At 31.2% G+C, this 13,343-nt stretch overlaps 1 protein-coding gene across 1 annotated transcript; it reads right to left on the bottom strand.

The window, feature by feature from the left end:
* Positions 1-478: 478 nt before the first annotated feature.
* Positions 479-7,703, bottom strand: LOC143055310 (uncharacterized). The gene is made up of 7 exons (XM_076228447.1): positions 7,582-7,703; positions 6,241-6,264; positions 5,667-5,729; positions 4,579-4,729; positions 4,060-4,144; positions 2,732-2,825; positions 479-1,095 (listed from the first exon to the last, which is right to left on the bottom strand). The coding sequence occupies exons 1-7, from the start codon at positions 7,661-7,663 to the stop codon at positions 887-889; spliced, it is 708 nt and encodes a 235-aa protein (XP_076084562.1). The 5' UTR covers positions 7,664-7,703; the 3' UTR covers positions 479-886.
* Between the last annotated feature and the right edge of the window lie 5,640 nt (positions 7,704-13,343).

The following is a 13,343-nucleotide window of genomic DNA, read 5'->3' as shown; positions in this document are numbered from 1 at the left end:
CAAGATCTTTGTGGTTTAGAACAAAGCGTAATATCGAGGCATGTATGCACACAATGCATGGACATATTGTTATTGAATTTGGATGCTATGCTCGTAATGTCTTAGTTTACATACAACACATACAGCGGTACACGTTTTACAATAATGTATATCGTATCAAATAAACATTACAGTTACGAAAACTAATACCAAAATTATGATCCCGATAATACAGAAATCGTTTCGCCTTTCCATCAAATCATTGCAAAGCTGCGACTAACTACCCTTTTTTTGTTCTTGAAGCTCATTTTGTTCGTGTCTCTTCAAGAAATCTCAAACCTAGATATTAGAAATGGAGGGATATTAAATTAGTGTTTCTATTTCTTCAATAAATCAATGGAAAACACTGTCGTATTTGGTTTGAATAAAACACAAAAAAAGCATGCTTAGCAGAAATTCAAGATTTTTCATAAAGATTAGTAGACATTTTAATTGTATGATGAAAAATAATTCCTAGACGCACATTAGAAATGTACAAGACCTGCCTGCTGGTTCAATACATTTGCCAATGGACATACAGAAAAAAAAAAAACAATAATCTAAATATTTTACTCAATTAGTAAGTTCTTCCAGATTAACTTGCATTTTCCGAATACTTTGATTTTGATTTCATGTAGAAAATCAGGAGTTTGCATGATTGATTGATTGATTGATGAATGACAGATCAAACCCGAATCAACACAGTCTAATTTTTCTCATAGCGCGAGAACAATATGTTAAACTAACACAAGTAACATAACAAATTCCGCATGCAGTGAATATATTGTTACCCCAAGCATAGTTAGGTATTTTAATGTAAATAAATCGAATTTATGTAAATATTCGTCTGTTGCAAGATTATTTCATCCTACATCCAATCTTTAGCGACCAGTACAGCTACCATAGTCATTAATGAGATTATAAGAGCAGATATAATGAATATCGTTCCCTTAGAAAACTGACTACAGATCGAACATTTTAAGTTGATGAAATGCTTTTTGTGTTTAAATGTCATGTTGAGTGCAACCGTCATCAATAATATCATAATCTTTTCACTCAAATTCAGCTCTGTTTGATCTGAAATAGAAAAAAAAAAACAATAACCATCGAATAAGATAGCTAATGTTTTCTACATTGAGTCGTTAATATGTTAACATCGGTTAAAAAAAGAGGGACGAAAGATACCAAAAGGGACAGTCAAACTCATAAATCTAAAACAAACTGACAACGCCATGGTTAAAAATGAAAAAGACAAACAGAAAAACAATAGTACACACGACACAACATTACTGTTTTGTACTTTCAATACATTGTATAATCATAATAAGCAGTTTTTATGTACTTTACAATATACATACTATAAACGCATGTTGCTTCTTGAAAATGTGTTCCGCATTGAAACCATGTCTTGCTTTTTAACATTTTCGGTCCTTATACATTATTGGCTTTTGTATAATCGTCTTTTGGTAGTTCCTAATGAAGGTATATTCAGAAAAGCGCGCAAGATGCTTAAAAAATTATAAGATTTGTGACATTATCTTTAAATCGTTAAAGGCGTTTACTATATGGTAGACATAGAAGTTGTTATTATGTTTTCATCAATTTAATCGTGCTGCCGCTACCCTATGGAACAATCTACCTGTACAAATTCGTCACTCTAAATCTGTTCAGTGTTTTAAAAAACAATTGAAGACATATTTTTACAGACTTGCATTTAATAAGCTGTTATCTTAATTCTTATTCCTTTTATTTGAAAATGTGCTGTGATTTTTGTTTTTTTGTTTTCTTCGTACAATTTTTATTCTAGCAAAAGTTTTCATGACCATTTCAATTATTTATTATAATCTTTCTGCTAAATTTTTAATGTTTATTATTGATTTTAATTCTATTATTTTTCTATCAATATAATTATTTATGTTCATATATCTTTCATATATCCGTTTTTAGTTCTTTTAAACATAACATTTTTTTTTTATTTCATTTTGTTTTGTGGTTAACTTAATATATTTTTATCATGTATATATGTAAAGCGCCTTAGAGTGATTTTATTGTTATATAGGGCGCTATAGAAATTTTTACTATTATTATTATTATTATTGAGTCGTAACATATGCTGAATGACGATCGGTCCTCCAGGACTAGCCCAGTAGTTCGGTACCAAAAGGATTTATAACAAACTATCTAAAACATGTTAAATAATCGTTCATACATTTTGAAAGTGAATAGAAATTAAGGTTTCAACTTCGTCGAGCAAAATTGGTCTTAAATGGATTTTTCTATTTTGGTTTATGGCTCTTCAACGTTTTTGGTCTTTATTCATCATTTGCTTTCAGTTATCGGCTGTGAATGGTTTATTCAAACATCACGTCGAATGCATACATTTAATAACGTTTAGGTTTCATTTTTTTTTATAAATATCGCCGACACATGTATATTGTTAGTGTGAAAAGGTTTGAACAAGAAAGTTTTTTCATACGCTAAATTTTTGTTTTCGTTCATTTTGATTTTAATATAAATAAGGTTGTTGGTGTTACGTTTTGAATTTGTTTTTTTTGTATTTTGTACATCTTAAAAAAACTCCTTTCAAAAATAAGGCTGGTGTCCCTATTTCTTTATTCTTATTTCAATTATGTTTATTAAAACTTTAACTGTTCAAGATTTGAAATAACACAATGTACAGCATGTACAGTTAAATACAACGATGCATACTCACAAAAAAGCTTAACGGTTAACTTATTACTTGAAAGTGACGAATTTAAATCTTCAACCAATTTAGCCACCACGGATCTATCTTTAGTATTTATCACCTATAACACAAATGATAGTAATATTCGATTGACCTGGTAACATTGTCAATCCGGAGCTCTTTGCAGCTATATGCGATTTTCAGTCTAGTCATTGATAGACTGAGACAGAAAGGGAACCTTTGGTTGCTTAAATTGTTTGTTTCTTTTGTATTTCCTTAGTTGTATATAAAACCTTTGAATAGACTTATTAAGAAGGGATATAATTACGATACTGTTGTCAAGTCATTGAAGATTGCATATTTTGGCGTTAATATTGAGTCACTGATAAGGTCTTTGCATCGGAACTAAACACATTTATTCTAAAAACAGTTGTTGGCATGACACGGGTTATGTTCTTCTCATATATGTTATGATGGTATGATACTAAACCCCTAACGGGAAGGATTGTGCCTGATGTTCATATGATGAAATCATAATCTTTCAGTCAGTTTAATTGAAGTCTGGAGCTGGCATGTCAGTTAACTGCTAGTAGTCTGTTGTTATTTATGTATTATTGTCATTTTGTTTATTTTCTTTGGTAACATCTTCCGACAGCAGACTCGGATTTCTCTTGAACTGAATTTTAATGTGCGTATTGTTATGCGTTTAGTTTACTACATTGGTTAGAGGTATAGGGGGAGGGTTGAGATCTCACAAACATGTTTAACCCCGCCGCATTTTTGCGCCTGTCCCAAGTCAGGAGCCTCTGGCCTTTGTTAGTCTTGTATTATTTTAATTTTAGTTTCTTGTGTACAATTTGGAAATTAGTATGGCGTTCATTATCACTGGACTAGTATATATTTGTTTAGGGGCCAGCTGAAGGACGCCTCCGGGTGCGGGAATTTCTCGCTACATTGAAGACCTGTTGGTGACCCTCTGCTGTTGTTTTTTATTTGGTCGGGTTGTTGTCTCTTTGACACATTCCCCATTTCCATTCTCAATTTTATGTCTATTTCTTTTAAATCTAGTACCTAGAAAAGAAACATCAATTTTAATTTCGAACTGGTGTGTTTTCTTTGCAAATGTTAAAAAATCATATGCACAAAAAAAAAATGAAGGAAACAAATGAAAACATTCGGACCATTTAAAGTATGTGAAACTTGAATATATATAATAATACGAATAAATATAAACAAAGCGACTCGTAAGTTATTGTAAAAAATAGTAAGGAAAGACAATACGCGTGTCCATTTTGTATTTTATTCTTGTTTAAAAGCTTATATTTTCCTAATAGTATATAAATATTACAACTCACATCTATCAGAAGTGGACTTTGTGATCTTTTTTGCAATATATAATTTACATCTTGCATTTCAAGTTTAAATGATGACCAATGTAATCTGAAAAAGAGTTTAATATAAGACAATTAACAAAAGTGATGTTATGTCAAATTTCTTGACATAGTTTATATACTATGATGTATGAGTATCAGCTGTGGAGCAGGATCTACTCACGCTTCTTGAGCAACTAAGTTTATCCTGGTTTTTGATTGAGGTTGTGTACATTTTGTTGCCTAGTGTTTAGTTTTGTATCGTTCATATCGTTGTATGTTGTAGATTTGTTTTTGTTTTTTGCTTATATGATTTTCTTCCACCTCCATTATTAATATTGAGATTTCCTCAATGTTTTTGTGGTAATCTTCTACCTAATTTAAATTGACTTTGCTTTGGGTTTTTTTTATACCGCCTGCCTGTATTGTTATAAACCTTTCTTATTATAAAATGTATTTATTGAAATTCTATTGACATTGTCAACACCTTTTATATGTACACACCTTTGTCTTGCGGACGCAATAGTATACCCACTAGGACTCAACATTTCCAAGGCTTGAAAACCACATTTTTTTTCGAACCTGATGTCCGCCAATAATGCATCATTGCAATCTTTGCATTGTATTACAAACGAATTATGAACGTCTCTCTCACCTGTACATTAAAATTACATAGTTGTTATCAAGCAAAAAATCAACTTGGAGATAAATCTTTGAAAAATCATTTAAACAATTAAATATAAATTAAGGTTCTCAATGATCAAGGTTAGTGTTTGTCAAACTGATATTCAATGATTTTGTTTTCCGATAGAGTACATAGCCAAAGTGTTTTGAAATTTTTATATTTTGTCAAAGGGCAGAATGAATATTCCGTCAAAATTTTAGGAAATTTAACGAACCAAATTCATTTTTCACAGTATCATATGTATGCATTTGTTATAATGAACAGTGTCTATCCTGATTCACCTATGTGTCATATTCAATTAATAATTAAAGGACTGTTAAGTAAAAAAAATATAACGTGAACATTTCTTCGGTTTTATTTCAACATAACATATGATGGATTTTTTTTTAACTGCCAATATTTTAGTGTCTGCCCAACGCCAGAAACAACGTTCAATCATTGTATATTCATATGAATTATGTATGATGTTTGATAGTGTTATCAAGTATTACTGCGATTTAGTTTTTCAAGTACCAAATAGCTTATATCTGATCTTATAATGCAGGCACCTACCTGTTTTTATATACTTTTGATGTATTAACCAAATAAGTTGCTTCCTAAGTGAATATAGCTGTTTGTTTTATTACAAAGCCATTTTAGATGAATGTCGTCATTATACCGGGATGACATCATGTTGCTTGTGAAACTCTTGTGCTCACCGCCAAAACCGGGATCACGATTACTGCTGTTCAAAACATTTTTTATTGTTTTGTTGTTGTGTCATAAAAAATTTGGACCTATGTTCTAAATCATGAAATGTTTAAATCATGGTAATAGCGAAACATTGTAATTGTTTTTTTCGATAACTATTTTTAACGCGATGGTATTTTATATATATATAAGAAACATATATCGCAATACATATTACCTTGTTCATATGCAAACGATATTGAATTATGTCGACCACTGTTGGGTCCAATATCGCAATTTCCTAAAATGAAAGAAATACAAAAATCTAGTTTGAGCAATATTTTATATATTCATTGTTATTACTTTTTAATTACAATACCTTGCTTTTTTATATCTAGACTATGCACTTCCAGGACTGTTTTTATGTCAGTTTGAATGTCGTTATGAAATCTATGCCTTCTTATTTTCAGTAGTTTTTTATTATTATTATTAAACGATAAAATAGGCGCATGAGAGTATCCCACTAAACCATTGATTTAAACTTACACCTTAAAAACATGTTGTATTTTAAGTTTTTTCGAGTATCAATATAATTATTTCGATAAGTCTGTCTAAAATTAAATCATTTAAAGAACCTATTCTGTTTAATGTCTCTTCAGGGTGCTTGATTTCTTGCTGTGTTGAAAATCAATCGAGTGCCTTCAGTCGGGTTGTGGTCTCTTAAAAACATTCCCCATTTCCATTTTCAATTGTTTAACAAAGTGAGATATAGTTATGTTCATAGACATTAATTGCATGGTATTTATACTTACCAGACAAGAGATTGCCTGAGGTAACTGAAAGAATTGCAAAAATGCAAAAGTTAAATCCCAACAAGACTAGTTAAAAGTAATTCATACAACAAATGCTGAAATACATCAGATGAGAAAAAAGACATGACTATCAGACTAGTCATTTCCAATACAACCATAGAAAGTGATAGAGCGGAATTTTTTTTACCATAAATATTGATAAAGCAAAGTAAACGTCAAGGGCGTAATTGGCAAATTCAGCCTGTAACTTAAGTATCTGTATATAAGGGATGAAAACCCAAGGGCTATGAGAGTTCCTTCCATATTCAAACTTGGTTTAAGTGTGATGTTTATATACATTTTGTATAAGTTTTAAATCATTGAGTGATACAAAGTAAATTTCGGTGGCGGACACAGCAAATTCAACATATTTTTTTTTTGTAATGCCACACAGCACAGAAGATCAAAATGACGCCATCCAAATTCAAAACTGATTTATGTTGAGTAAGTAAGCATTATGTTTCATAACAATTAATTAAAAACAAAATAATGTTAGAGTGTGAAACATGTAATGCACCATTTTGTTTTATTAGAAATGAACATATTTCGAGAAGAGTTAAAAAGGCACGACCTAAATTCGATCTAGAAAAAAGTTAAACCACAAAAATACTGAACTCCGAGGAAAATTCAAAACGGAAAGTCCCTAATCAAATGGAAAAAATCAAAGGATAAAAAACGTAAAACGAATGGATAACAGCTGTCATATTCCTGACTTGGTACAACCATTTTCAAATGTAGAAAATTGTGGATTGAACTTGGTTTTATAACGCTAAAACTTACTCTTTTATGACATTTGCATCAATTTTCCGTTATTTTGACAACGATGCGTGAACAAAACAGACATAATCGGTAAAATAGTCAAAATATGGTTCGTGTTACTAAGCATGGTACATAACTGTCTTAAAATGTGAGTAGGTAAATTAAGAGTGCGGAAACGACAAATTAACACAATACATGCATGTACTTTTGACAGATTTGAATGCATTCAATTGACTACCTTATTTCGTTAAAGAAGATGTGGACATTGAACAATGGCTTTCAGTTTCTTTTCGTGCATTTTCCAATTAACACCATACATTCTTACATTGGACGTCATCGTTCAATGACGTTATTTCTGCCATCTGACGTGAAGTACATCCTTCAAATAAAGGATACGACACGGGAGTAAGATTTGAACAGCACAAACAAATCATGACGTTGCTTATCAGTCGACATATGAATATATTCTTATTTTACAACGAGTGTTCACTTTAGGAATAAAACGTCTGAAAAACGTCAAATTAGAACTATAGATAATCTTACTTTCTCTGGTGTATGTTATCTTGACTGTGTTCGTGTTTCCTAGATTTCTGAATACTTCCGGTTGTCTCTGATTCCTCGACATCGATAAACTTGTTAATAATATACATTTATGGCTGCCTTTATTGTAGTTAATTATTACAAAAATATCAAAGGATTTAAATATCTGGCATGTGGTTATAAAATATTGAATGTAGATATGTATCTTATGTGTGTTACAATTGTTGAGTTCAAATATAGAACCAAACTGTGCCAAAACTTCCTGCTTTTTGTATCCAATGAAAATGTTTAAATTATCTGTTTCCTGTTAAAGGGAATAATCATTTTCAATAAGATGACATACACTCTGATTTAAAGTCAAGCCGAATGTAATGTTTAATTAATTTTTTTTCTGATTGCCAAATTTTGAACATGTTGAAAGCAGTATGTGTCATTTTAAAATCATTTATTTCATGCTGGTCGATATAGTTTCCATTAATAATAAACAACAGGATTGGAATACATATTTCTGTCATTTATCTTTGGTGGGTTAAATTGTTTAAGTGCAAAACGTGCAAAAACAATGTGGCCAAATGAAGGTTTCCGAATGATTTTTTTGATAAAATGGTGAACATGTATTTAAATCAACGATAAAACACTGTCATATAGCTTGTTTTACTGAAAGTTTTCATAAGGCCATGATTTTTTTCGTATATCACAAAAGCTACAATGATTACGCCGTTTTGTATTTTTAGTGTTCAAATGCATATGAAAATGCTGACAATGTGTCATTAAGAAATGTAACCTACATTCAGTTATCAAACAGAAAATACACTGCGCATCGTTTTACTATTAATCATCGTCTAAATAGAGACGACAATAATAGTAAAACAAAATTATTTAAATGTACATTAATACTCTTCAATATAAAAGAAAATTGTAATTTGAACAATATTTGCCTCTTGAGGATTGGATAGTAATGTTGTCTCTGTGTCAATATTCAGCTTAACAAATATGACATGACTGCTTTCAGCATATTTATAATGGCCAACTGATGTTCAATAGTCATAAATCATTGAATAAGATGCAAATAAAAGTAAAAACACAATTGAGTAAAATTTTGTTATTCTACTTTTTTTTGGGCATAAATAGATTTCAAAGGTACCAGGATTATAATTTAGTACGGCAGACGCGAGTTTCGTCTTCATCAGACTCATCAGTGACACTCATATCAAAATATTTATAAAGCCAAACAAATACAAAGTTGAAGAGCATTGAGGATCCAAAATTCCAAAAAATTTTGCCAAATACGGCTAAGGTAATCTATGCCTGGGATAAGACGTCAAATAGCTTTTATATTAAACATGTTAACGGTATAAATATAATGAATACACATTACAAACTTCTTTCGTTTTGCCTCTAAAGCAAATTTTAATTACTTAAGCAAACACAAATTATTCTGATGAACGACGAAATCAGTTTGTACTTTTTTTAGACGTTTTTGACACACGGACATATATCATGTTTGAAATAAAATATGATTTAAATATTTATATTTAAGTCTTGATTAAAACTCATATAGTAATATTTGTCTTTTAAGTTGTTTACTACGTTCCTAGAAAACACGTATAACACAGAGACTTAACTTTACCCGCATCTTCGAAAAAAAAAAAAAAGAAACACTACAAACTAGCAACACTAAAAACGTTTAAATAATCAGTTTTCTAGGTTTTCTTCGTCTACTTGGAGTGATTTCCTCCGTGCAAAGAAAACCAGTTTCACTCATAATTATGAACTACTAACTGGACATTTAATTTCTCATGGTAGAACTAACAAACTAATCAACACAGTTTGAGAAACACGAACCTATGCTGTGTATTAGCATAACATTTGCAATAGTCCTCAACTTGAACTACCTTTTTTCTAGTTATATTTCTTGGTGCATTTCTTTATTATGAATGTTGTTGTGCTTGTTTGTGTTGTATTTCTGTCGCATTGTGTTTAGCGATTTTGTAACATGGTCATTAAGCAGGAGGTTTGGCTTTCCTTTAAACCAGGATCAAACTACCATTTTTTCCTGCACGAAGTCATGAATATGACAGTTGTTCAAATAGTTCGTGTATATGATAATCGATTTGTAACTTTTGAACACAGGTATACTACTGTTGCCTTTACTAACCATATACAACCATTGTATAACTAACAAGGTAAAGTTGTGCCTTGCATTGGTGAAGGGTGTTTTATATATAAGTACGCAATTGAATGTTCAAAGTACACAGTTCCTTGATATACCGGTCAAAAAATGGCTAGAGGTCTGAGTCACAAAAATTCTTAAACAGCACGAAAAATATATATTCCTGTTGAAATTGATGGTGACTATACGGCATTCAACAATAAGAAAAACAAATAACGTATATCATGATAGCACTTGTTTTAACCTTATAATTCTATTTAGAAGATGACTGAACGTAACAAAGACAGACCGAGGGAATTGTATGAATACTGAACAGACGCAAAATGGGTGCATCGGTTATAATAGGGAATGCTTATCTTGTTATGCATACATCATCCGACGAAATATCCCCTTGCAGTAAAATTAGATGGGTTAAGCATTTTTCAATTGACTTTTATTGTTCATTTTTTTGTTGTTCTGTTACACCACTGCCCAAGGTTAGAAGAGGTTTGAGCGCTCATAAAAATGTTTAACCCTGTTTCATTCCGTATGTGCCTGTACCTAGGCAGGATACTGTAGTTCAGTGGTTGTCATTTTTTTCATGTTTGTAATATTTGTTTTTTGTAAACTTTTTTGTTGAGAATTATACCGTTAGTTTTCCTTGTTTTCATGTCGTGGTCATTTATAGCAGAACATGTTGTTTCATCGTTGAAGGCCGTATGGTTGCCTTTAAATGCCAACATCCACTTTATATGAATAGTAAAAAAAAAGAAAAAACGAAAACCAAATATGTAAGCAACAAATAACACTGACTGAAGAACAAGCTTCTGCATCGATACAGCGACATACATACATAATGTTGCAGGGTTTAACATGTAAGCAGGATCCCAACCCTCCCCTTAACTGTTTAACAGTACAACATAAGAATGATCTATAAAATTCCTCAGATGTATTCAAATATGAATACATATAACAAAAACACGTGAAAGTGACCGGGTACTTGTACATTCCAACAACAAAAAGATACTAAGTAAAGATTTGAGAGTTCTCGAAGTTATTGGCAGGTAGTTCAAACCCTATAAAAATCAATACAAGATTGAACTATCAACCACAACACTTTCAACATCCATCGGCTTTAATACGCCTCATAAACAGAAAAAACATTACCTTGTGCAATTTCAAGATTTAAGAATCGATTGATTGAAGATGCATGAAAATGCATATGTATTTAACAATAATATTTGGTTTGCTTTTAATTTACTGATAACAAAAACAATATTAATACCAATAAAAACAATATTCAAAGATCTAATGACAGTTTTAAATTTGTCATTTATTAGAATAAATTTATTTAAAGGATAACAAATTTACGAGGACTGTTCTTTATTTCCGGGACGGTAAACCGAAATCTCCGGAAAAGTGAGGATGCACAATCCGAAATTTAAACGGCATTTAATGACCTTTGCATCGTGTGAGTACACACACGGTTAGTATCGGTGTATATCAACTAATAGACATATTACGAAAAGGTATATTCACGACGCCGAGGTTGACAAATTACACTTTAAATGTGGGGACTGTGTCAAAACACAACTGTGTATACATTGAATATTATTTAAAAACTGCATTGGTCTTTTTGGAAGCAATTCAGTATGGAAAGAATATTCGATAACATTTGTACCATAAGTAATATAAGAAATAGATACAAGTTAATTCCATAATAATTTTATGAAACTCTAATGCAAAAATAATGGGGGGGGGGGGGGGGGTGGGGGGTGTTGGTGGCGGGGGGTTAAGCGGTCATGTAAATGCAGTAGATTTGTGGGGCAACGGAGACACGGGGTACATAGTGTGTTAATTCGTCGGCGAACCCTTAATAGACCTTTCAAATAGTCTTAAGTATTATAATCTGTTTTATACCTACTCTTGAATATATATGTAACGGTCATTTTACATAGTTATGGAAAGCAAACAAAGGAGTGCATGTTTTTGATTCAGTTGTTTGCCACCTAAATGTATATCTAAATGTTGCGTGTATTTTCAAGACGATAATAGGTTTGTGACACCAGAAATACTATCAGAAATGTAAGGCGTAATTGGACTTCCAATCAACCGTCTAATGATGGTAATTTTGTGGTTGAGACGCTACCCTTGCTATATATGTAATGTTTTACCGAAATTTATATATGTAATGTTGTCTTTACTCTTTGAAGCTTCTGTTCATGCTGTCAGTGCAACAATAAATGCCTTGATTCTCGTTCTTTGGGAAATTATATATGCCCTAATATTTCTTAGCCATCCGAAGAAAATAGGCGCCAAGGTGGTACAGTTTTAGCCGTAAAAGGAGTTCCTATGGGAAATTGCATTGTCAATATTTACGGAAATGCAACCTATATAGGGTGAAAAAGGGGAACATTCAGAATTTAACCAAATTTGCTTTATTTCACAGATTTTAAAGAAATTAACTCAAATAAGAAGTTTTATAAATATTTAATGAAGATTGATAGAATCCTGGGCCTTAAATATGATGACTCAGCATAAATTCACAGTTTACAGTATGCATAGTTTACTTAAAGTCCTGGATACAAAATTAAATCATAATATTTGCATATTTGTAAGTTAAATTGTTAATTAGTGCTTATATTTACTCTTCGTCATTGAAACTCATAGATCCTTCCTGAATATTATATATGGGGTATTTGTTTCCTTTCGATAACCCAAAAGTAAGCCGCAACACCTAAATCTGCTTTTTTTTGTCACCACGGCATAATAAATACAAGCTAGCAAAACAAAAATATCTCAAGAAAACTTACAATAATGTGTTCTATCCTGAATATGTACTAAATATTCCAAATTGCTAGAAACAGCAGAATGATTTAGGAAATTTGAGGCCCCAGGGGCAAAAAACATAGAACATTGCCTACCCCCTGGGTCATAAAACAAATAATTTAAGTAAACTTGTAAATGCTATGATTTTATGATTTTAAAGTTCTTGATATAGAAAACAATAACTATGCTTGGAAGTTATGCAAAAATCAGATGTTAGCAGTCATCTCTACAACACTTTAAGTGAATTTATATCTCAGACTGGTATCTGCATACATACAACTATTGCAAATATGGCTTTGTTTGAACACTTATAGTATATATAGTAGCTAAATTGTGTCAGATATATGGTTACAGATGATACTGTTGTGACAAGAATTCTAAATTGAACATTTGAGGCAGAAAATGTGTTCTTTAATTGACAAATAGGCATACAGTAAGATGTGGACTGGAGATAGAGGCTGGATTGGATACTTTATATAATCTTGAATGTTGTAATGATTGACTGCTAAACATTACATTTATGATATTCTGATATGCTTTCAATATGTTATCAAAACAGTTTTTATCAGGTTCTAGGCATTTTTTATCAGAAAATATAAAAATAGGGTAAGCTGGCAAAAATTAAAGTCTGGTTTTCAAATTCTTTAAAAAATTGAAACAGGGGAGGGGGTATAAAATGTTTAGTAAAGAAAAACTTAGAGTATACACAGTGATTTCTTTAAGACTTTAATTCCGATAAATGAGTATTAATGTGAGAAAAACTGATTTTAGAGAGTTTTCTATT

This window comes from Mytilus galloprovincialis, chromosome 12, assembly GCF_965363235.1.
Source record: "Mytilus galloprovincialis chromosome 12, xbMytGall1.hap1.1, whole genome shotgun sequence".
NCBI lineage: Eukaryota > Metazoa > Mollusca > Bivalvia > Mytilida > Mytilidae > Mytilus > Mytilus galloprovincialis.
This window is presented reverse-complemented; position numbering and strand designations above follow the sequence as displayed.